Source organism: Haliaeetus leucocephalus, unplaced genomic scaffold, assembly GCF_000737465.1.
Source record: "Haliaeetus leucocephalus isolate CR32 unplaced genomic scaffold, Haliaeetus_leucocephalus-4.0 Scaffold526, whole genome shotgun sequence".
NCBI lineage: Eukaryota > Metazoa > Chordata > Aves > Accipitriformes > Accipitridae > Haliaeetus > Haliaeetus leucocephalus.
In genome coordinates, this window is record NW_010972962.1 from 754,846 (window position 1) to 780,623 (window position 25,778).

Sequence of the window (25,778 nt, forward strand, 5' to 3'; positions counted from 1 at the left end):
TCTAGGAACATCTTATTTCACACTTAGCTCTACTTATTTGTATGTATTTTGCAGGAATCCCTTGCAGCTCGCCTTGGGAATGGACAGCTACCTCCATTTCTGGAGGAAAGTAGTGCCAGTTGGAGAAGCCTTCAAGGCAAGTCGACAAGTGTGCTGATAACTCTTGGAAAAGTACAGGGAAGGGGTGACCTTCCAGGCCAACAGCCATGCCTTTCGGGCTGAAACTGCGACGGACCAGACGCTACAACGTCTTGAGCAAGAACTGCTTTGTGACAAGGATCCGTCTGCTGGACAACAATGTGATCGAGTGCACCCTCTCCGTGGAGAGCACAGGGCAGGAGTGCTTGGAAGCTGTTGCTCAGAGGCTGGAATTACGGGAGGTAAGAGGAACTGGGGAAAGACCATCTGTCACTGTATAATTTGACACATTTTTTAGCTCAGGCAGTCTGTTCGTTTGAATCATGTTATTCTCAGAGCTGGCCAGATAGGATCAGCAGCTGGAGCTTGGACAAGTGTATTCTGGTTGCAGGAAAACTGAAGGCAGAACGGCACTCAGGGTTTTGTGCTGTTGCTCATTCATCATAGCTTTGAGAGCTCTTTGTAATACGAAGATGTGGTTTCTTCTTTTCTTAGAAAGCGATGGGTGTTACTTTCTGAACTGGGATGCCAAAAGCCAAGTTACAGTAACTTTTATCTGAATGTCACCCTGGTTTTACCAACACTGCTGGGTGAATTATGCCAGTGGGAAGGAGACCACTGTTGTGTTACTAGCAGGAGCAACTAGTAACAGTTTGAGGACAGTGGGTTTTTCCTTCCTTTTGTTTAACTGAAATATTTCACATCTGGAACTCTGAAAGGCTACTTTTACGTGCCCAGTGCGTCTGAAAAGGCTGAAGAAACCCAGTCTTACTTTAATAAAGACTGAAATTCTTTATTTTCTACTTCTTGCTGTAGAGTTCAGTGTTTATTTTAAGTGTTGAGGCCTTTTTAGAAATATCTCTCCAACATGCATGGCACAAATGAACTGTCTGTCTTAATGTCTGTGGACTTCTTACATGTATCCTGCATACTTCTAGGCTTTTGCAAATCACAAATTGAAAACCATTGCCTGGAAATGGCTGTGTTATCATCTGACTGTCCTGGCTGATGCTTTCTGTATGCACAGCTGGGAAATCTAATAATCTTGCAGTGTCTTACATTTGTTGGTCCACGGCCCTTTGTAATGGTGACAACTGGAAAGTAGCACACAAATAACTAGTGCAGACAAAAACTAAACAAAACCTCCTTTTTGTACATCAGTAATGATAAAGAATGAGAGCAGAATCTCACTCTGTATGTGTGTGCAGCAGAGGCAGGAGAACGTACAGGCAGGAATAGGCAGAGAGTCAGAATATTGTGCAGTGATTTTTCATACTTGGGGTTTGGTTTTTTAATGTGGATTTTAGTGGAATCACCTCCCCCTCCCCTTCTACAGATGACGATTTCCCAGTAGTTAGGGTTTTTTTATCCCTTTTTTTTTTCTTTTTCTTTTTGTTGGTGATGCTTTAGAGTGTCCTTACAGAGAAGTTAGGTCCTTCCCTTTCCTTCCAGTGCAGAAGGGAGTGAAATGAATGAAGTCATTCTCCTCATATTCCTTGTGGGTTTATCTAGTTGGTACAGCAGAAGTCTGGGGTCTAGTGATTCTCTCTGGAGGTCCACCTGCGTTTGCGAACAATAGCTCTGTCAGCGGGTTAGCATTCTTTTCCACAAAGCATTTTGTGATTTCAGAATGTGTTTTGTTCCACTTTGGAACAAAGCCTGAAGTTTCAAAATTTTCCAGGGAAAAGAGATTGGACAGTAGAGTAGCAAAGGAAGTTGTTTTGGTCAATGCTCAGTTTCGCAGGGGTTTTCTATTGCTTTGGTTTTTTCATTTTCAAAATTATTTGTGTCATGCAAAAAGAAATATGTCAGCACAAAAAGTTTGTGTTTCAAGATAAAAAATATTTTAACAACACAGAAGAGAATGCTTTGATGTTGTTGGAACACTTTCCCCTTCTTTCATCGCCCTCCCCACTTTTTTTCTAAACAAAGTTTTGGCAACGTTGAACCAATTTTGTAAAGTTCAGATTTCAACAGTACAGCGTTTTTTGACAGAAGTTGGGGTATTTTGTTTTTTTTTTAATCTCTGTTTCTGTTTGATTCTGGTAGCATCCATTGCTGCTTTAAATGTTTAGGAGAGAAGAGAATTACTGACCTCTTTCAACTCTGAGATGGTCTCCCTGTATCCTCTTCTGCTCCTTTCATGAGGAATAATTGGAGCTAGCAAGCTTGCATATGCCTGGTGCTGGGTGCTGTCCTTTCCCTCAGACCCCAAATTCAATTTTTCTTCTGCCCCTCTAGTCTTCCTGCCATGGTTTGTAGGGAAACAAGGCTGATGCACTCATCTGGTGACTGTCCCCTTCCCTCTCTAGGCTTACCATCATTTTTGAACTCGTTGGCCAATCAAATTCTACAGAAGGGTCAAAAATACTTTGACAGAGCTCAAATTTCTACAAGATTTGTGCAACTGGATAGCTGAGTAGAGGAGAGGAGCCCATTAAGTGTACCGAGGAGAAAATCCTTGCAAGTGTCTGTATTGGAGAGAGGCTTTTTAAATTCCCCAAATGCTGCAAAAACTTCAGCTGGACTATGCCTTTTCTTAGAAATCCTGATCAACAAACTATGATGTAAGGAAGAAACTAAGCTTCATTAAATCCCATGCTCACAAAACAGTACTAAAATCCTGTTTGTCTCCTCCATGCAGTCTCAGGTAAGAATATGTGTTGTCTTAAAAGTAAATATCAATTCTTGTTTGATACTTTAGTTTGGTCTTATGTTTAAATAAATCCCAAGTGTACCCCAACTTTTACCTTTGTGTTAGGAATACATGCAGGTTTCACTCAAGCTGATTTTTTAGAAATAAACAAAACCCTGTCCAACCCACCCCCCTCACCCCCGCTAAAAAGCAAAACTGTTTGAGGTTACTCTACGTGTTGTGAAGGACTGTCGATCATTATACCACACATGACTGAAAAACAGTATCTAATGGATTATGCATATTTCTATTTGATCTCTGGAGAATGCAACTCTCTCCCTGACTGAGTCAGGGTTCAGGAATAGGTCAGTAGAAAGTGTAGCCATGTAACTACTGTAAAATCTGGTTTTATCCTTTTCAGCAAAGCTCTTGACAAAGCATCAGGTCTTCTAGTTGAACAGTTACCGGTTCCAATAAAATGAGCTCTTATGCCAGCATTATGTAAAAAGTAAAGACGAGAAGAGGGGAGGAAGGGAAAGAGAGGAAAGACAAGGTCAGAAATGTCATTTTATAATCTTGTATATATGTGCACAGGTTATAAAAAGGATTTTTTTTCCCCAATATAATGGCATTTTCCTCTTCAACTGAGACTAAGTGAATCTGCTTGAAATAGGGTAATCTGTACAAATCTATTGTGAGACTTCATGTCTCTTTCTCCTTTTTGATCTCCTGAATTCACTTTATAAAATGATAAAAAGTTTAAAGATGGAACGTTCTGACGTATTGTAAGGTGGGGGAGTGGCAAAAAGGTCCTTTCCAAGCAAAATTATTCTTCCAAGCTGAATTTCACAGTGATACCTCCAGCACTACGAAGCTGCAAAACCCAAACCAAAGCAGGAGGATGGTGGGCCGAGCACTGCAGGTGGATGCTGACCACTGTGCAGGGGTGGCTGTTTGCTGCCATTCTGACTTTTTTTTTTTTTTTTTGCCCTAGAAGGTGTCCGCTCCTCGTAGGGCACAACTGGAAACCTGTGTTCGGCAGCCAGGTTCCAGGTTGCCTCAAAGTTTGGCTTCATTTGACTTGTCTTGCCAGCAAAGCTGGGATGGGGTTCAGGCAGCACTTGGACAAGAGATCTTCTAGGAAGAATTGGCTGCCGTAAATGGTGCCTTCCCCTCTGTGCGAACACCCTGGGATAGCAGGGTTTAATGCTTTTTGCCCAGGGGAGCTGGAACTCTGCCTCTTCCTCACGGATAAATATTTAGTTGGCTGCTTAACCAGATGCTTTAATAAACACCAAGCCTGTCTCGTTGGATCCTTTTGAATGAGATTTGCTGGTTTACTAAGTGTCTGTCATCTCCTGTTGACAATTCTACTCTTTTTGCCCGACATAAAGGCAGGGGTAGTTCTGGACTTGGGAGTATGGCTAAGCCAAAACAAATATGTTGCCTCCTGAACTGGCAGCTATAATGTCATCTTTTTTAAGACTTCTCAGCACAGGTTTTGTGTATCCAGTTTTCTTTTCTGACTCACCATATTTCGAGGATCGCCTTTTCACGTAGTGTCGTTGGGGCATGCAGGTGCTCTGGTTCTTGTCTGCTGCTTTAGCAGAGGACCACAGTTCCTGGAGGAGTGTGAGCCAGTTTCCTTGTACCGTGTATGAAATAGTGTGTGGTGGGTAAGACAAATTTTAAAACCTTGAGAGAAAATTAATGTAAACTCTTTTCTAACAGAGCTCTTTGTGTATTTGCAGATTAGGCAGACCAAAAGCAATAGCAACTGAAGCTCTTTGCAGAATGGACGTATGTGCATACATGTAGCATTATAAAAAGCTTTCCTTCAGTGTGTATCACCATTCTGTCAGCTGTGGCTGGAAGAAGGTTTTGGAGTGGTTTTTTTTTTGTTTTGTTGTTGTTTTGTTTTGTTCTTGGTTTTGTTTTTGTTTTTTCCAGAAGGGAAAGCATCATTCACTTTCTTTGCCACTTTGCTGATGTACCTGCTAGAGCAGGCCTTGTTACTTCAGAGCCTGCCAGGTGTAGGTGTAGATATTTATTCCATGAAAACTGGAGTGAAGTCGGTGGTTCACTTTGTACAGACGGACAAACAGACCAGCTTTTGGAATCAACCTAGTTTTCAATCAGCTGCTTATAGAGAAAAAGATCCCATTTTTATATCCCCATCATTCCCTCATCCCCTCAACATCCCCACACCAATTTGTGGGGTGTCTGTACTGTAAAAATGTTTTGTGGGCTGGAGTGTATGGCAGTGCATGACTTGGATTCTGTAACACCTTCTGGGCAGTCATATGCTGGTCACAGCACACTGAACTTGATGGTCCAGCCATTTCCAGTCCCACATTCCTCTGTTCCGTTCAGGAATTACTAATGTTCCTAGGGGAGACAGTTTCTTCAGGCATTTGCAGTGGTGGCTACAGAAGTCCTTCCCCACTGTAGGTTGTTAAAAAATACAAACATTTTCAAGAAGTAAAGTTCCTGACAACAGGGAGCTGATATTCAGATAACTGTGTTGGTTGTCTCTCCAAAGTGCATGCATTTGTGACTTGAACTCTGCTCTACAGTCCATGTGCTTCATCTGCAATTGCTCGATCCTCTCCAGGCTGCTTCCCAGGAAAACAGTTGTCTTTTAGTTCTGTGAAATGCATGCTGCCATAGTCGGTCCACTGTATCTGCTGTAGTCTAGAAGCTTAAATACTGCATTCCCTTTGCTTCTTATTCCTTGGAAGTGAGTCATGATTCTGGATTTGGTACTTAAAGAGCCTTTCTACTGTAGCAAATCGAAATTTTTGTTGTCCCTCCTGCCCCTCCTCCTCCAAGGGGAGGGACTGTGCTCATCTGAGCTGTTTAATTGCAATACCCTTAATTCCTTGAATAACTCTTTTAGACTTAAGACTCCAAATCATCTTAGTTGCTAGATGTTTTACAGGTACTTGACACTGTAAATTCAGGTCCTAGGTGATGTGAGTGTTTGCTTTTTAAAGTAGTATGGAAGATCTGTTTTCACAGCTCTGCACTGTTTTCTTGCTGAGGATGAGCTGCCCTGCAGTGATTTTCAAGAGTTTGTGCGTTAAAGGATTTCCCTTTTGAGGTGGTAAAATCACTGTGCTTTTTTCTGCCTTTACTCGAATTCCCTTCCTTTGCTGTCTCCACTGTCCCTTCTACTTTCATTTTAATCTAATTACTATAATGGTGAGCTCATCAGAAAGAACTTTTTACCCAGCGATGACTACAGAGAGAGAGTAGACATTTATCAGTGAATTGGTTAGTTTTGTTTCAAGTTTATCCTATGGGAGATGTTGACTTCTTGATTTATGTGTGCCCTGGATCAATTGATTTGTTGAAGATACCTTTAAATTCTAGAAGGAAATACTACCTTGATTCTCTTCAAAAAAAAGAACTAGCTTGCTTCACTGTACCAAACTGAGCTTAAAGAGAAAGGACTGAGCAGTGTTCAAGCTATACTGTAGGTTTGTCAGGCTTAATTGAGGAATCAAGTTGAATTAGTTATCACCTTAGTTAAATGCTAGCCTGGATGTTCTCCAAAGTTGAAAATATGTACATAATGAGACCCTAAAGTAAATACATCTGCGCTGCAATTCAGAGGTTTTGCATATGATTCTCTTGCATGCCCTCAGCTATAAAATAGTTGGAGCAGTGTTGCCTCTGCTGGCTTGTTGTCATTTCTAAGCATTTTAATTTTTCAGTATTGTCTTAGTTGCCCTTATGTTGTATGCTAAGTCATGGTACATGCAGTGGTTTTTAGAGGAGTATCCTTACCAAAGCGAAACAGGCTGTTGATGGTAGCTTTTGCAAAGTGTATTGGTTGCAATTTGTCTGCTACTTGTGAAGACTTTTTATTTAAAAGCGTGAACATCTGGGAAATCCAGTTAGTGAAATCTTGGTGGTTGATTTATAAGCCAAACTATTTGATTGTATTGAAAGTAATTTCAAATGAAAGCTTTATAAAACAGCAAACAGGGTTTTTTCCATTCTTTGTCTCAAGTATCTTTATTTAAAGTGTGGTGCTATGTATAAAGGATTGTGACTGCCTGTGAAGTATTGTTGTCCAGGTAAGTTAAGCTATAACAACAAAATAAGTATTTTATTTGTTTTAGGGTTAATCTAATCTAATGGAAACTACTAGAAAGTCTTCATTGAATAGGGAGTCAGCTGTATTAAACACCAAGAAAGTTTACTGAAATAAAATGAGATAAATTTGCAGAAAGAGTAATGATCCCACTTTGAGATCCTAAATCTGCTTGGTGCCCACAAAAGTTCCTCTCTCAGTTTCTGTTTTATTCCTTCCAGTGTGAGTACAGAGATATTTTATATTGAAGGCATTGTTGGAAATCTCCAGATGCTCTCAGCTGTAATAATGAAGAAAAAGATGTTGATACGAACTTCACAGTTAGGGCTACAGTCAGATTTCCAAGCAACTGATGAATTAGTTCCTTTGCTAAACACGAACACTTTTTTTCAACTTTTCTTCAGATCTGTAGTTGTAGTACTTGCTGTTAATTATAGTATGTATTTGCCTGCAGTAGTAGATCAGTGTGTTTAATACAGTGGTTTAAGGGCTTTTTCAATAGAATCCCTCATGATGGATTGACTATTCCTTCAGCTGCTTATTACCAGTTTGTAGTAATTGAAGCTCTAGTTCTGAACACTGTTTCTTGTTAATTACTCTCCACCAGCAACAGTCCCATGTGGCTTATACAGGAGGTACTACAGCCATTGAGATTTACACAGGATAGGAAATAGCTGAGGCTTTCAACCTGGTATTTCTGTAAGAGTGTAGAGCAAACAACTGGTTTGTGTGATGCACGTTTTAAGTGTAACACTTGTCCATCATAAAATCTTGTGAGTGCATTAAAAGAAAGTAAACAAGTTCTGTGTTGGGTAAATGGTTCTGGTATTGGTAGATATATTTTGACATATGCTGTGAGTTCACATTCTTTTTTTATAGTTGGAAGAGTTCTTGTCCTTTGCCTGCAGCAGGCCTGATCCAAAGTCTAATGAAGCCTTTGTGCTTTGATTCAGACTTGGTGTTTGCTGTCTGTTCGCAAGGCACAAGTATAAAAGAAAACAGAGACTTGGACACTTTCTGTAAATCGTTTGTCACCTGTGCCATAATGTCATATAGAGCTCTTTAATATGCATTTTGGAGAGATGGTCAGGGGCAGATAGTACTCCATGAAGCGCATTATATTGCAATATTAATTTGTCATTGTCTTCAAAATCATCCTAAATATAAAAAAGGACAGTAAAAAAGAAATTACTCTGATTTTGCATATGGAAAAATTTACACAATGCCATCTGTTCTTATTTGCATTTGTGTTATTGATTATGTGTGTGATCTAGCTGAAAAAGGTAAACTGATGCTGTTTTGTTTCTTTATCTAGACACACTACTTTGGCCTTTGGTTTCTCAGCAAGAGCCAGCAAGCCCGCTGGGTTGAACTGGAAAAGCCTCTGAAGAAGCAGCTGGACAAATTTGCCAATGAGCCTTTGCTTTTCTTTGGGGTAATGTTCTATGTGCCCAGTGTTTCCCGACTGCAGCAGGAGGTAACAAGGTATGTGGTTTCCCTCTGTTCACACTATTGTGATATAGCTGGGAGGAAAAGGACAGATCCTCTGTTTCTTTCATTCAGTATTTGCTCAGGTATCATCTGGTTCTTTCCTTTCCTGATGATTGCCCAAATGGAAAAAAGTGAGAAAAGTCACCACTTGATTGTATCTGTTTGGGGTGGCGGGGGGGAAGGAAGGCAATATTGGTGAATGATTATACATGACCAACTGCAGAAACAAAAAGGGAGTAACAGATATATGTTTAGAAACCTGACATAAATTTTAAAAGGGACTGTGGTGACCATACTCTTCTTCTGTAAGCTATCGATTAAAAGGAAGCCGTAGGCAAAGGACGTCTATATACAGTTTTAGTTCATTATTCTTATGTCTACCTGTGCTTTGCTGAAAGTGAACTTTGACATCTTTTCTGGGTTTTGCCCATCCCACTCCTGATTTTTCCCCTTACACTTCACAAAAGGATTAAAATTGTTAGAGGGTGTTAGTCCTTTAATTATGATCAGGGTGCACCTTTGCAAACAACTTCAGTGGGAATTACTCTTTTATTCAGAGCCCTGTGCTGCAGTTGTAACAATGCAACTGTTTTGGGGGGCTATTTCTGTAAACCACATCACTGTGTGGGTTTTGCACATCTGTGCTGTATTTAAATTAAAAAAAAAAAAAAAAAAGGAAAACAAAGCCCACCTCACCCAAAAAGGGGTGGGCTTGTTTTCTTTTTAACCAAAATTATTTCATTTATCTAATCTAGAGCAAAGTTGCATCAGCACAACTAGAGGTAAAGCCTGGAATAAGTAGGTGAGGGCTACAGGGTTGGCAGAAGCCTCCACACTGGAAAAAAAATGTTCTGTTGCTGCAAACCTGAAATTCACCACGTGGTCATCATGTCTAAAAAAGATGTATAAATAGTGGACAAAGAGTGGGTTTAATTCTCGAAGGTGTGCAAGATGTGAAGCATTTTTTAGATTGCAGATTCTGTATTTTAAAGGATTTTTTTCTTAACACTGAACTGGAGAATTGACTTTGGTAGGATGCAAAAGATTTGATTCTTAAAATGACAGCCGTCAAGCAGTCCCTTGACTACTGTATATGCAGAATTCTTGCCGAACAGTGGGCTGAAAGCATCACAAAACTTAAATTTCCCTGGGAATAGACTGAATACCGGTGCTTGTCTGTATCTGTGTGTTCCTGCTTTGTACGAGTTGAGAGAGGGAAGCCTCGAACCTTTTCCTTCATAATTATTTAACATGCAGTCAAAATGTCTGAAGTGTTCATTGCTCGCTTTTGTCAGCCCAATCCTGGCCTAGTTGTGTGCAAGGAAGCATTGTAGCTCCTTGGATGCTATTATCTCTTCAAGCTGCAGCCTGCAGTGCTGATTGCTCATTCATAGCTCACCTGCAGAGGTGTATTTGCTCATTCTGCCCAGGTTGGTAATGACAAAACATTTCAGTGACAATTGAACTTCACAGCACTCTCAATTGGAGGGGCTGCTGAATTGTTTTTCTTTCTGAAGTGATTGATAACATAAGCTGCAGAGTCTCATAAGTACCTCTTATTTTCTCTGAATGTCTGTAGCAAACCAGCAGCTTACAAATGGATCTCAGATACAGAATAGCCTGTTAAGATTTTGTTTGTTTGTTTGTATGGGGTTTTTTTTTTGTTTCCTGAAGTGGAATTGCTTTAGCATAGATGATGTAGTGGCAGCAGACCTTCAACTGTGCGATTTGAGGTAGATGTGGTAAATCTCCTGTTTGAAGCAATGGGTGGTAGGGACATGGAGGACTCTTCTGAAACAAATGGAGAAAGGCTTGTTCTGAAGTGTGATTAGATGGACAGATGGGGTTTTCTTTTTGTAGAGTTTTTTGGCTTCGTTTGCTCTTGGTAAACTGATTAAACATTTGTTTTGAAATCGAGACTGGCTGCTTTTAGGGTTAGGCTGCATCATGATACAATTACCTGTGATGGTGAGGTAGGCACTCAACTTGCCCACTCAGTGCCTATGTATTTGACTTACATTTACGTACAAATGACAACTCTGTCTTAAATGCAAAACTCGTGATCAGACACTTCATCTCCTGGGAAGCTGCAAAAGCACCACAAAAACCCAAACCCAACCCCAAACCAAAACCATCACCAAAGGCTGAAGCTGCAAAGTTAGTGACAGCACTGTTAGCGGTGAACCTGTTAACTTTTGTAACCCCCTCTTGGTGGAAACACCTCCAGCCTGGCCATGTTTGGAGCTTGAGGTGAAACCCATCTCAGTCCAGGCTTTAGTTCATTGTAGACTCCAGAATTTCCAGGGTTGATTAATATTGCTTGAAGATGATGGAAAGTCTTCTAAGAATACTTCAGCAAACACATAATCCACAAGTATTCAAAAACCAAGGAATTGGTTTACTGAGATGGTTTACTGTGCCTCTGATCTGTAGGATTACAGACTTGGGCTTGATAGCTGGGTTTGAGAGACTTGTCCCGAACTGAATGTTCTTCCCTGCTTCCAGAGACTGCAGCCCCCCTGCACGTCGTGTGCTGTCATTGCGAAGAGAGAAAATGATCCAAGCCTTTTAGGTTTTGTTGTTTGAGGGGAGCATTACTTGTGGGATTGGTCAGTGGCTCTGAGGCAGTGTTTCTTAATCATTTTTATTTGAAAGACCATGTGACTCTTCAAAACAATCTGTGGACCATTTTGTGTTCTGCTATTGTTTGGCGATTGGGACCAACAGGAGGAATCCTTGTACAAATAAGATAATTCATATTTAGGTGAAGCCATAATAATTTATTTATAAAATTATAACTTCTCTGCCTCTTATCCTTACTGTTGGAAGTCAAAAATGCTAATTATCCCTGCAGGCTCCTGGATTTTAGCTGCCTGCAGGTGTTGGTAGTGGTCAGGAACTCTTCGTGGTTTTGCTGGTAACTTCCTGTATTGCACAAACCAAATGTGGATGCTGAAGTAAGGTGAGTAACACTGCTGCAAGTGCCGTGTCCGCCCAGTGGTGAACAGACCCTATGGAAACCTGTCTATATGTGACATGCTGGGAGAGGAGCGGAATAGTAATCTAGAAAGAAGCCAGTGCTGTCCTTCAGAGGTACGATATGGGAGTGTCAGCTGACTTGCTGAAGCTAAACGCAAGTAGCAGTGCTCATCACAGAGTTACGGAATGGCTGAGGTTGGAAGGTACCTCTGGAGATTGCTCAGAGCAGGGTCAAGTAGAAGAGATGCTCTAGGACTGTGTCCCACTGGGTTTTGAATATCTGCATGGATGGAAAGGCTCCACACCTTCTCTGGGAAACCTGTTCCAGTGTTCAATCACCCTTTCAGTAAAGAAGGGGATTTTATGTTTAGAAGGAATTTCTTGTATTTCAGTTTGAGCCCAACTTGCCTCATGATTTCAAAGGTGTGGATGGGTATTGGGTGACTGAGTGGGTGAATGGGTTACCTGGGTTGGCCATGTAGCTGGTTACTGAGGACCTGTTGAGCTGCAGGCACCTGTCATATAAACACAAGCACAGCCATGACTTAATGTGGGATGCCTGTAGTTAATTTGTAAGAGGTATTTCTGATGATATGAGAAAGAAGGGCCTGTGGGATGCTTGAGAAAGAAAATGAAAAGACAAGACTGCCAGAGCGGTTTATTCAGCTAACAGCTCTTTGAAGTCAGCCTCTGAGGCCTGCGAGAAAAAATGAGGCAAAGAATACTCTGGGGGACACATTAGTTGTTTTAGTAGGTCAGATCTGACTCTGTGGCTTGCAGTTCTTCACTTCTTTTTTACAAAATTGACGCTTGCTTAAAGATGCAAACATTAGTGCCCATTAGTGCCGTGGGTTTTTTTTTCCTCCTCAGACAAAGTTAAGTGGAGCATTGGGACAGGGTAAGAAGCACCAGCGGGACATCGTCAGTCTTGTTCGGTTAGTGATTTTGAGCACGAGTGGTGAGGCTTCTCAGGACACCTATGTCTCCTGACCTGTGACAGAAGCTTCCTGCGGATGTCCTAGGGAAACGTACAGAAAGCAGCTGCTGATTGTAGAGTACCCGTCTCTCCTTTCTGGTAACGGCAATGAAATGTTATTGCTATGCCTTCCTTTCAATGTAATAGCATTGTATTCTTGGCATTGAGCCTTCTCCTAGGAGAGCTATTTTCTATCCCCTGGTTCTCATATTTCCCTACTCTTTCTACTCTGTTCCTTTTGTCTTGGGTTGAGGCTCCCATCTGTACGTATCCCCTGATCTTAATCCTGTCTCCTCGAAGATCTCAGTGACTCCAGCATCTCCCCCACCTCTAGTCCTGCCATTCTACCTGCATCCAGTCCAACAGAGGTCTTCCGGGGACATTATGAATTAAAGCCCCATGATAATTTCTTAAGGCATCAGTAGGAGTTTCACCAGGTTGTAATTGCTATAATTTGAAAATTCCTAGAAGAATTTGCAATAAACCAAATAAACCCCCCCCCCCCCCCCCCCAAAAAAAAACTAACCAAACAAAAAAACCCTCTCCAGGCTTGATGGCAGCTACAGCAGGAGCCATTTGGGTGGGAGTATGGGGGTTGGCACGTTAGCAAAAGGCATTTTTCATGGAAGGCTACTTAGACAACCTCTTTTTAGTCATCCAGCTGTTCTCAGAGTGAGCAGCCATTGCAGGTGGAGATGCTGTGTATGCTTTTGGCATACTTAAAGCACCTGGGATCTGCATACTGTCTGATATAAAGCAGTCTTTGTGATGCCCTGTAGAGTAGATATTTGCATAGATTAGAAATATAAATCTGCCTTTTATTTTCTGCTAACTCCTCAGAGGGAAGGCATCCTTTCAACCATTTATTTTAAAAAAATAAGTCTTTGTACAGTGTCTAAAGTAAACAAGCTTGCTTTCACTGTGCTCTTGTTCCAAAAACAGAGAACCCACACACTCATGTGGCTTTCTGAAAATGTGGGTGCGATGCTGCTTTCTGCACAAGTATCAGACAATCCACGGCCTTCCCCCCCGCCCCAGTTCTAAGGGAAAACTGAAGTTACGTTTTGCTCCCCACAGTATCTACCATCACGCATGATACTACTGTGCCTCCTGTGAAGGAACAAAGGTGTGCTTTGGTCTGTTTTTTCTTTTTTTCTTTCTTGGAAGAAGCTTTATGTATTTTAGTGTGTGCTCTGTACTCAGTAACATCCGATGGTGTTTGTGCTGTTGCGTGTTGGGGCATAATCTTGCAAAAGGAGAGCAGTTCCTGGTCTGGGTGCCGCCGGTGCGGCTGGGTCCCCGTGGTGCTGAGCATCGTAGGTCTGGTATGCACGGCTGCGGAGGGAGGGACATATTCCAGCATCTGCACTGTACCGCGTTGGGCTTTTGCCCCAAGTTCAGCTGTCAGCTCTGCATTTTCCCTGAAGAACGTGCTGTACAGCTTTCCTGTGAAAGAAAACACAGAGTGTTTGGAATGGGATGGCTGCACCTGCAAAGTGTGGGAATGAATGTGTTTGCAGGTGGAAAATTAGAGCCTGTGGCTGCCAGGCCTCTTTTCTGGAGGGCCTGTGTAAAATCGGCCTCAAACTTACTGTCCTTTAACTAAGTGAACATTTATTTCCTACAATGTTTTGCCACCATACCCTTTTCTTCACCATTTCTTGTAGCTGGTTTTTTCTGTTTGTCTTCTAAGGAAGTATTTCTTCTTCACAATTCCCTGCCTTTCCCTTTCTTTATTTTTCTTCAAGAGTTAGGTGAAGAATTTTTAAACAGACATTCTTCTAAAACATACAGAGCTACAGAGTCTTAGGACTGTACAAATTTTTAAATCACGTGAGGATAAACTAGAGGGGAAAAAATTAGTGTTTGACTGCTTTGTATTTACAGGGAAAAATGTTTTGGCAAATCTACTTTTTTTTTTTTTAATAAACTCTGGACTTTTTTCCTTCCCCTCAAACAAGTCCTCCTTAAATGTCTCACCTTCTTGAGCTTATCTTTGCTTTTAGTCTGCTTTGCTTTACTTTTTTTGAACAAGCTAAAGTTTCACATCCTCCTCTGTTGCTAGCTTTTAATACAACTACAATCAGCTGGAGTTTTGTACCAGTCACTGCTGTCTTTGCATGGTGCTTTTAATTGCTGTGTTAAGGCTGGATATCACATATCCTCCTGTGCCAGCCTGGTTTTGTGGCAAGCTTGGTGATGTGGAACTCTTTTGGCTGTTAAGGTTGTAAGGTACATGAGACTGCTTTGCTTTTCATGCTTGGTCACACCTGCAGCTTGTGGCTGTCTGAGAAGTCTCTGTGTGTACCTTTGAGTTCATGGTAGTTGATTTGGGCAGTGTGGTGACTTCTTTGTCCAAAATTATTATTTTGTATATCACAGTGTGTCAGAAAAAAACCAGCACGACGTGTGCCATCTGATTTGTTCAGGACAGCCTTGATTGTGCTTGCCTGAAGTGATGGACTCTGACAGGTTGTGTGGCCATGCTTGTTAATATACCTCTGGTAGACCCGCAGGATTTTTTTTTTTTTAATGCCAATGGCTCTAAAAATTGAGCAACACTTTTTTTTTTTTTTTTTTTTTAAATGAAAGTACAGAGAAATATCATGCAGGATGGGAGGAGAAGAGAGATGTCTAGTTAAGTTGGATGGGTCAGCAAATGAATGAGAACTAAGTGATACATGGCCAGTGGGAAGGTGGAGTATTTAAAATACAAAAGGCCAGAGTTTGGTCTCTCACACCTGGAGATTTAAGTCAGGATTTAACCATTCAGTATTACTGGTGTAATTGAGCAGAAAAAAGGTTGGTTTTCAGGCAGCGGAATCCTTACTGCCTTATCCAAAATTGTCTCTTCCCAAGAACTGTTGTCATTTCATGTTTATGGTGTACTTCCCAGCACATGTTTTAAGAGCGTGTCTGCTCTCTTGGAAAGGTGGTATCCAGGAGCAGGCTACGTAGCTTCCAGAGAAATGAATGCAACCAGTTTCTCATTGCCCTCTTTTCTGGGAAGTGTAACTATGGTGCATATGCCGATCAGCTGTGCTATGCTTACGGAGCAGCTCTGCTCACACCGTGCAGGAAAGGCTATGACACATAGCCCTCTCGTGGCACTAGAAAGGGCTATGTGGCTTGCCCAACTGGAAAGATGATGCACCTCTTCACTAAGAAGCAAGACTGTTCTCTTCAACACACATATAATATTAATGATCAGAATAGTCCCATGTTTTTAACTATTTCCAGTTAAAAAGTCTCTGTCGGTTCTCTTTGTTTCTTACACTGGGCTGGGTACTTGCATAGCATAAACCAGTGTAGCTCCTTTCTTCTAACAGGCTATTCCCAACTTTATAGTTATATATATTTTATATATATCACATTTCTGCTTTATAGAAAGCAATAGGTCAATGGGCTGTAATTTTTAATGATTCACATGAATTAACACAATCACTGCTACACCTGGAAGTCATATCAAATGACAGAAAAGGACAGGATGTTCTGTCAGAATGGCAGACCTTAGAAATGGAAGATAAGTTCATTCCACAAATCCTGTCAAACCTTTTGTTCTCAGCTAAATGATTTGGAGAGTCAAATTACTGGATAATTTTTATAGGGGAATGGTGGGGAACTCAAGTGGCTTGGTGTGCCAACTGGCCTATATGTGGTGGTACTAATTCTTTCTTTTTTTAACTGAAGAACTAACATACACTTCTGTAGGTAGGTGCTGTGTCATGAAACACAGTAAAAGAAGACATCAGACAAGTACCAACACAAATGTCTTGTTCATGAGAATATTCATGAGACATCATGGTGGGGTGTCCCATAGGAAATAGCAGGAGCTCTGGAGCTGAAATTCTATAAGTTGACAGCAGGCAAAGAAATTTCTGCTGGAACAGAATCCTGTTTTGGTTTAGACTGTGGTTGCTGGCCTGCCTGACCCTACAGGTCCCGGCCCCGATCATGGTCCGGGTGCTGATCGTCTCATGACTGGAACTGCACTGCACGTCCCAAGGCTGGGAGAAAGGCAAGCTCTGGGATTCATTGCTAGGTGGAGGTAGTTGTGAACCCCCAGGGAGTCCTGAGTCCCCAGGGATCCCAGTGCTCTTCTGTTGGACAAGACTGTGGATGGGTCCTGAAGTAACTTGGTAATGTTGACCTTTTTTTTTTTTTTTCTTTCTTTTTTCTTGTTTCTTCCTTCCAGCTGCAGGAATTTGGGACTAAACAGCAATACTCTCAGCCACCTCAGCTACTGTCTAGTACCTCACGTAGCCCAGGCAGGGGAGCAGCTCTGGAACTGCTTGCAAGCTGGATGAGTCTTAAGAGCCCTGGGTGGCCACCCAGGCTTAGACAGTCTGGGGTATTTGCATTTTGGTGCTCCTTTGATGGTTTTATTGTTGTGTTTTAATTATTAGACTTTTTTAATATTAGTGGCTACTGCAGCATAAAAACCACACATTAGGCTTGTAGTCTGCCTTGTAAACAAGCTGATACTTAATTAGCTTTCATGTTTTTAGAGGACAGCAACAACAAATAATGTGCAGTATTTGCTTGGGTCTTCTTGTGTTCATATTATTGCAGTGTATGTGTTGTTTTGCTTTTCAGTAATATTCTTGAGTTGGTTCTTTTTGGATGTTTATTTTGGTGGATGTTTAAACTTTGACTTAAAAATGAGAACTCCTTCAAGGCAGACCTAAGATTCAACATTAATCCCCTGTTTATAAAATAATTTGCTGAGGAGGGCAAACCCTTCTCCCAGCTGACTTTCTTCAGTGAATGAGGAGCTTGTTCTCTGTGTGTTGGTTATTGAAAGCTGAGCTCTTTGTGCCAGATATTTTAAGAAACTGTTGACGCTTAGATCTGATCTATTACATTATACTGTGCTTTTAGACCAGAAAGTGAATGTGTTTTCATGTGTGTGGTTGGGCAGTACTTATGTAGCAATTCTAAAAAATAGTGTTGCATAACTATAAATACAGTGTTGGATACTTCAGCCTGCATTCTTGCTTTAGTGTGTTTTGAAGGCAGTGACTGTGATGGTTAGAAATGTTGTAACAGAAATGTCTTGGCATTAGGCCGTATCACATTCGCATCTGATCACGAGGAAATAATACTTATTTTATGTTCTGGGGCTTAGTCACGTGTTCTTACATATCACTCTCCTGATGGGAATTATTTGTATGTTCAATTTTAGTAGAACAGATACTTTGGAGTACTCTATAGACTTTTTACTGGCCCCTTTTAAATGGCAACAAAGGTTACATTTTTGAGTTTCTATTCTTCTCATGCGATAAAGATACACCATTTACATACAGCACCAGTGCTTCCTCTCTGGTGTTAGGTAGACCAGCTTGAATACTTCCATGTCAGTCATGCTGGTAGAGGCATTTGCACTTGAGGAGAGGCACTTCGTATCTTCCTTTCCTGTCCACCTGGGCTCGTGGAAACACTTGCTGAACCTGTATATTTGTTGGGTGGCCTGAGCTTGCATTGAATGCTGAGCAGCTCTTGCTGACTCCTGCGGGGGGGTGAGGAACGTGGGTGGCTTTTACCACAGTTGGGAACCAGAAATGATTCAGGTTTTTTGGAAAAATTCTGCACCTGGATAGAATGATGTAACAATTTTATTGTCTATGCTTGTGATTTTTATTGAGTATGTTAGGAATTCCCTTAAACTTTGCAGTTCTTGAAATGAGGTAATGATATGGATTTCAGTCTGGAATTTTTTTAGATGTTCAAAACAAAACTCAGACTAGATTGGTAACACAGCAAGGAAATGAAGACATGAGAGGTATGACTCCAAGTACTCTATCGCTTCCAAAAAACAGAAGGAAAAAGAGCACCTAGTCTTACCAGATAAAGAAGTATCAGTCTTCAATAATAGCATGGCTTTGAAGGGATTGCTTCATGGCATGTGAAACTTCAGAGACGACAGTACCTTAATTGTGCATCCATTTCAGAAGTGCAGAGGGAGCCAGATGGATAGAAAATTCAGGTATGTGCAGCGGGACAGAGGAGGAATCATAGAATATCTCAAGTTGGAAGGGACCCATAAGGTTCATTGAGTCCAATTCCGTGCTCCACGCAGGACTACCTAAAACTAAATCATATGACTAAAAGCGTCATCCAGACACTCCTTGAACTCTGACAGGCTTGGTGCTGTGACCACTTCCCTGGGAACCGTGTTCCAGTGATCAACCTCCCTCTCAGTGAAGAATCTTTTCCTAATGTCCAATCTGAACTTTGAATCATAGAATAGTTTGGGTTGGAAGGGACCTTTGAAGGTCACCTAGTCCAACCCCCCTGCAGCGAGCAGGGACATCTTTAGCTAGGGCAGGTTGCTCAGAGCCCCGTCCAACCTGACCTTGAATGTTTGCAGGGATGGGCCATCTACCACCTCTCTGGGCAACCTGTTCCAGTGTTTCACCACCCTCACTGTAAAAAATTCCTTCCTTATATCTAGTCTAAATCTACCCTCTTTCAGTTTAAAACCATTACCACCTGTCCTATTGCAGCAGGCCCTGCTAAAAAGTTTGTCCCCATCTTTCTTATAAGCCCCCTTTAAGTGCTTCCCCTTGTTGCATCCCAAAGTTGGAGTGACTCAGGTTCGTGGATTTCCTTTGTCAGAATTAAGGTGAAACAACACCAGGGGAGTTCAAACAACAATCAACATTTATTCAACCTAGCTAACTTTGTCCAAGTACACATGAGCCTATTAATATGAACCTTGCAACATGTCATCAAGCCGCTGTTTGAGAAGAGGAGGGAAGTACAGAAAAATGAAATGGAAAAAGGAACATGAAACTGTGTCAGAAGGAGAGCCCTCCCTTTGAGTCCCAAGGTTCAGAGCAGACCCCCTTGCTTTCTGGACTCCTTCTCAGAGAGGAGCTCAGGGGCGGCTAGATCCACTCCTGGTCTCAGACTTGGTCAACGGTTTATGTTTAAAAGGATGAGGTGTAGGGACTGTGGAAAAGAGAAGGAAAAGAGGGAGAGAGAGAATGAGAGAAAGAAAGAATGAAGAGAAGGGTTTCACCAGTCCTGGGTCCAGCGTTGGTCCAGCCAGCGCAGAGATCCAGTTCCGGAGGGTGCGCGCCGAGAACTCGTTCTCCCTTCTTTTATAGCGTGTTAGTCGGTGGTCTCGACATGCGCAGTCCCATTCCCGGGGTTCCCTGGAGTCGGTCGGAGAGCTTTGGGGGGGTTCATTGCAGAGTTGCCTCTCTTTTTCTGCTGGCATGACCACTTACGATAGAAGCACAGTCCCATCCTCCATGGGGCCCCCTCCTCCAGGTGCATGCGCTGTGCTCCTTCTCCTGGTCACTTAAGATACGGAATTGCAGCTTTGGAGAAGTGCGGTCCCACCCTCCAGGGGGGGCTCTCCTCCGGCCACATTGTCCTGTTCATAAAACTCCAGCATTTTTACGGAGGCCGTTTTCTCCACCAAAGTTCTTTAACGAATGTTTGAGACATTGACTATAATTTGTCAGACTGTCACACCCCTGATGCAGCTTCATTCCATTTCCTCATGTCCTATTCCTGGGCACCAGAGGAAGTGACTCTTTATGATTAGGACACAGCTGCAAACCACCGTGTTAAAAATGTGTCTTGAATTGCATAGGACAGTCAGGATTGAACCCTAATTCCAGAAAGAAGAGCTGAAGGTCCATGAGACTGTTGGAACCTGGTACTTGGGACATTTTACAATCCTTAAAGTGAAGGAAATAAATGAAACATTTTGAAACTTGCTTTGGAGGTCTAACCAACTTCTGATGCAAGCAAGAGAGTCTTCTGCCTTCCTGCAAGGATACGTTTTGAGTGGCCTATATGTTTATTCTGTGATAATCTGACAGCTGAAATGGTGCTGAGGCTAGAAATCTGGTCTTCTGTTTTTATCAGCGAAGAACTCACTTTGTGTATGAAGCTGCATGTTTTGGATGAGTCACATCTATCGCTTTTTGTTTCTTGGCCTGCGAGGAAGCTGTCCTCACCGCTGTTGGTGAGAAACACTTGTGTTATGTGGATCATTGGGATAATCCTGTCCTCCTTGGCCCTTGGCTTTCCCCTGTTAGATTTCCCAGTGCCACACGCACGTATGGTTGCATATTCTTAGCTGTATTGTTAACAGTACCCGTTTTGTGTGTGCGTGTTTATGGAAAACCAGTTGAAAGTCTGCTTGTATGATCTGAACATGTCCCCCGTTCTTGTTTTGTGTTTGTAGCAGGCTATCTTAAATAGTGCTGAAAAGTGGTTTTAAATCTTGCTGTAAAATTGGCAGTAGAATAACCTCATGAAAACTGCAACTTACTTTTTGGAATGAAGTGGAAAGTTGCATCCTGCTTTCTTTGAGCTGCAGACTGTCTTAAGCCGAGAGGATGAGGATATGTATAGTAAGCTTCTGCTTACACAGCTGGAGGATTTGTCAGAAGTTGTATTTAACAACATGGCCCAGCTAGATCTACTCATGCTTGAAGACTCTACAAGAAACCTTCAGTTATGTATTTACTCTCAAGGATTGTCAGGCTTAGGATAGGATGTAGAGATACAAAATGACAGACAAAAAATGGACTTTGTTTTATTATAGTTTCATTTCTAAAGAGAAATAATATTCTGTAGACTTCAAATCCAAGTCTAATGTTTCCTGATGGACGGGAGCATGCTGCCACCACGATGGACAGGGGGTTCCCCGCTGCCTTCGTTGCCTTCTCTCTGAAGCAAACACTGAGCTTCTGTTGGGAGGTTTCTCTAAACTTACTGAGCAAGCTTCTGCTGTGCTGGCTGCTGGAATGACTCTCAATAGGATCAGTTTTGATGGATTTTGTTCCCTGAAGATTGTTAGTGTATTGTCATCTTCTTAAACCAGACAGACACAACTAAAAGCAAGTAGAGGGATTTTTTCCTTTCCTGTAAGGCAGAATTGCTCCTTTCATTTAGACTTCATGACATTCTGCATTGCATGAAGAGAAAAGATAATCTGAACTAAATTAACTGTCATTAAATTTGGGGGTGAAGTAGCTCTTTATTTCTTGGTGCACATATGCTAAGAGTAAACTTCTTTAAAGCTGAGATACCTTTTTAAAAATCTCTATTTCATTTACTGCTGGAATCCAGATGAGCACTGAGAAAAGATTACAGTAGTTGATGAGGTTTTCCTGTACCTCAAAAAATGAAACAGCAGCAGAGGCAGGAGAAATGTAGTTCTTGGCTTTGCTATGCAACAGTTACAACACTTAAAAAAATTAACAGGACAATATTGTTTTCAAATGGCAATGCTACTGTGTGCTGGAAAACTGGCTGCATTTCAGGGCATCTGTTGCGTTGTCTTTTCAGTGTTTCCGGTGGTCTCAAACTGCATCAGAGGGCTTGATTCTGAGCTGCTAGATGGTGTTAGTCATGTCTCCCATTGGGATTGGCCACAGGTAAGAATATTTAGGGTCTGGAAGCACTTAGTAAGTGTGCTAGTGGATGCAGTTCAGTTTTGTGGATGTGTTGTTACATTACATCAGTATAAATGTTGTATACACAGGCATCCCTTTGAACTGGTAGGTTGCACAGAGCAGAGGACTTGGTTTGTAGCAGCATGGAAGATGCAAGAAATAATTTGCTAGCCTAAAAATAGCCCATATTTTAATACACTTTTATGAAAATAAACAAGCCTATGGAGTTCTAGTATCAAACAAGTGACATGCTGGTACTAGAACTGTTTTCTTTTGCTTCCTTAATTGAGGAGAAGAAAGAGAAAAAGAAAATAAACTCTTGTTGCCCATAAACTAGAAAGAACGTTTGCATAAAATGAGACATTTTCAAAGTAAAGGCCAAATGATGCTTGGTTACTTATGAAAGAGGAACAGCTTATTGATTGCGAATGTGATTGCCCTACCAAGGCCCTGCCCAACTTTTCAGAGCTCGGTTCTGACCTGTTACATTAGGGTCTTATTAAGCAAAGCTTTTGGGGGAGAAGGAATTGTGCATGTTCATGAATCTATCTGTCAAATCAATCTATCTGCTGAGTTATTTCAGCAAATATCTATTTCTAATTTCTCACTTGTGGCTAACAGTGAGGAGTCTGAGAGTTATTCTGAAAATTACTGAATACATAATGTCTGTTCTCTTCCTCCTCTGTGAAATTTTAGTATAATAGCTATAGAGATAGTTACTGTCATGGAGTGATTTTGCTTTCCTTAGAAAAAAAGATATTCTCCTCAATTTTTTGGTTTACAGGAGAAAGGATAAGAAAAGTAGAAAAATGGAAAACACTTGTCATCCCTAGCTGCTCGAGTCACAGAAGTGCCCATCAGGCTTTATGGATGTCCTCAAATGAAGATGAAAAAGATCATTCCTCTTCTATCTGTGAACTGTGCCGCTCACTGCCTTTGTCATTTAGACTATGGCAAAGTGCTTGATTGCCTTTTTTTCCCCTTAAGGTGTAGTAGCAATGTATATCATTGCAGAATGAGGTTGCCCATTCATTAAGGAGCACTGTGTATACAGTGAATATTATGGTGTACCTCATAGATTGCTATGCTGCTTCTGACTTGTCTCCCAGTGTAGTTTAAGGCACTGTTTTTGACAGATGAATAAGTTGCCTAGATTGGGGCTAGTATTCTCCTGTTTATCTTCCAACGGGATGCAGTAGCAGTGACTAGCAGTTTCTCCTTAGGGGAGTGCAGACTGCTATGGGATATACTACTTAAAGTCTTCATGACACAGACCAATCCTACTTCAGTCATGTAGTTTCTCCTGCTGAAGCCTCAAGAATGAAGGTGACTCTAGACTTTGTGTGTAATCAGTGAGAAGAAATGGGTATTTCCACAGCATGATTCAGGATTCCTCTGTTGTGCATCACTTTCTGCAGGTGATTCATTCTCTCTTTTCTACTGCATGTTTTGAAAAGGGAACTGCGGCTCACTGGCCTTCTATTTAGAAGTCCCAGATAGATGTCTGAAATTTGGCTACAGTGTCAGAAAGAGGGTCAAGCCGGTAGCAGCAACCTGTAAGCAGACAGGCCTGTGCTTTTTGATTAGGGTTTCTAACTGCTTTTTAAATTTTGAGAATTCAATAGGCACTGAAAATCTTGGTTACAGTAGCACTGCCAGTCTTCAATAAAATTTATTGAATTTTGATGGTTGTACTGCAGGCTGGAGCAAACTTCTTCCCTTCTCTTATAGCTGAGACACAAACCACAAAAACTAGTTCTAAATATATTCTTTTTCAGGGACCTGAATACCTTTAATATTTTTTGCCTTGCTGGCAGGGTATAAAGCTAAAGGAGCTGCAATTGGATGTCAGTACAATCCTGAAGTCTCTGAATGTGTTTAAAAGAAGCATTTGTGTGGAGGCTCTCATGCAGCTGAAAATCTCAACAAGAATTTGGCAGAAATCTCAGTGTCGGAAGATGGCAGATTCCTGTGCAGTGAGATGTTTACTGGTTCACTGTTTTATCTTTGGCAGCTGCTTTTGCACTTGATATCTTCAGCTGTTTTTGAAGCTTTTACAAAGAATAATTATTCATTTCATGAAATGGATCTACTTTACCCACCCAACAGGGCGCTGATTCGCATATTTCTTTGGCAACATCCCGTTGTTATCAGAGCTGTGTTCACTTTTGCAGGGTTGCGTTCACTGGGACGTTAGAACTTCCTGGGCCATGGTTTTATTGCATGATTTAGTGATGCGTGGGATGACTGTTTTCAACGATTCCTGTGAAAACACTAGGGTCACCAAGCTCTTTGGGAGGTGGAAACAACCTGAGTTTTCCTGTTGTCTGCTGGCAGTGAGCATTAATGTAGGTGCTTCAACAATCTTTTCACAGGAATATGAGCTATTGTACTGATGGCCTATAGATAGGTGGCAATTTCATTGTGTCACATTTCAAGCAGTGTTTTCTTATTACCAAGGCAGATTTCTGTAAAAGGCAGTAGTGAATGGACCGGATTTTAGCTCCCTACAAGGTCAAATTCCACTAAATGAATAGGACTTTCTCAGACATTGATTATGTGAGGTTGGGATAATACCTAAAGGTTTTGCTGATAGGATTTTTTTTTTATGAGTTCCATAAATTTGTGAACAAGGTTTCACTGCAGGCTACCAGAGCATTTATTTTTTCCTAAAGTTCAGGTTGAGCACATATTCCGTAGTTTGAACGTGTTCACTTGCTTTCTGAATAAAGTAACACCTGAATACACTTGCATGCTGCTCTGCACCCATAAACCAATCATTTTGTGATGTGCTTCTGGATGCTTACCTACGCATACCGGTTATTCACTGGTAGATGTGTTCACTCTGTTCAACTTTTGCATCAGTGCACAGCGGTACATTTAAGCAGAAAAGGCTGGTGGACTTACGTCATTCCAGAGTTTAGAGCCCTAGTGGAGGAGAATATTTAAAATATATATTGAAAAATGGGACAGGGTTTATGGGGTGGTGTATACAATATGTTTTATTATTCCAACTGGCATAATGGAGGGGGGGGAGCCTGGGCCAGTCAGAAGTCTTCCGGTTTGTTTTGTGTCCAAAGAATAGTTTAGAGTTATGCCTGTACTTTGCCCAATTGTTGAAGAGAGTTATATATTTGTTTTCAGTGTTGCGGAGTATGAGCTAGAGTATACATATGTTCTAGTTAACTCACCACATTTTTTTAGCATGATATTCTAACCTGCTTGGCCATTAACCTGGCTGGCTACCAGGAGAATTTTCAAACTGTTGACTCATATTGCTTCCATATGTAACTTAAACCACCTTTTCCCACAGTGGAGACAGCTTGAAGGTTAGCTGTGTTTTCAGGGCAGGGAACAGCATATTTTGAACTGAGTCAACGCATATGAGTAAAGGAAGTAAATCTAAGCTATTATTAACTTTGGGGGGGGTGGTGGGATGTCTAATCTCATTTTTGCTGAAATCTTTCCCGGTTCCAAATCAGGAAAGACCCACAGGGGTTTTTGTGCTCTTCTTCCCCGTGAGGTTTAGTAGTCTTCAGCATACATAGCCATGGCTCATCTTTTCATTTTTGCATCTTTGTGAGGATGGATCTTCACAGCTGCCATTACTTTTATGCCATCTAAGGATTTGGGGGCATGAGTTGTTCTCTGTGCATAGGACCTGATGTTTTGAGGATGCGACTACTTAAGTGAGAAATGACACGTAGGCTGCATGCCATGTCATATTATTGGGCACCTGTATATAGGTGGAGCCTATTCATGGTTGGAGCTCCTATTCATGGTTGGAGCCCGTGTTTTGTGTCGTGCAGCAAGAGGAGGGGTGATGGCTAGTAGAACTGCTCTGCAAAGTAATACAGCGTGGTACTTTGCAGTGTTGTCACACTGATTTTGCTGTTGAGCCAGAAGGTGGCTTTGCACACAAAAGCCCTGGCAACTCACAGTCCTACACCAGAGCAATAGCTGCCTCTGGCACATACAGCCCAGGATGCAGAGAAAGAGCCCTGGGACCCTCTATGGGAATGGAGAAGACCATGT

General features: G+C 41.6%; 1 protein-coding gene across 1 annotated transcript in view; it reads left to right on the plus strand.

The window, feature by feature from the left end:
• Positions 1-206: 206 nt before the first annotated feature.
• PTPN14 (protein tyrosine phosphatase, non-receptor type 14) overlaps positions 207-25,778 on the plus strand; it is a 72,869-nt gene continuing 47,297 nt past the window's right edge. Inside the window, exons 1-2 of the mRNA XM_010576391.1 lie at positions 207-380; positions 8,191-8,360. Of these exons, the coding sequence (XP_010574693.1) occupies positions 207-380; positions 8,191-8,360 (344 nt within the window). The remainder of the gene's footprint in view (positions 381-8,190; positions 8,361-25,778) is intronic.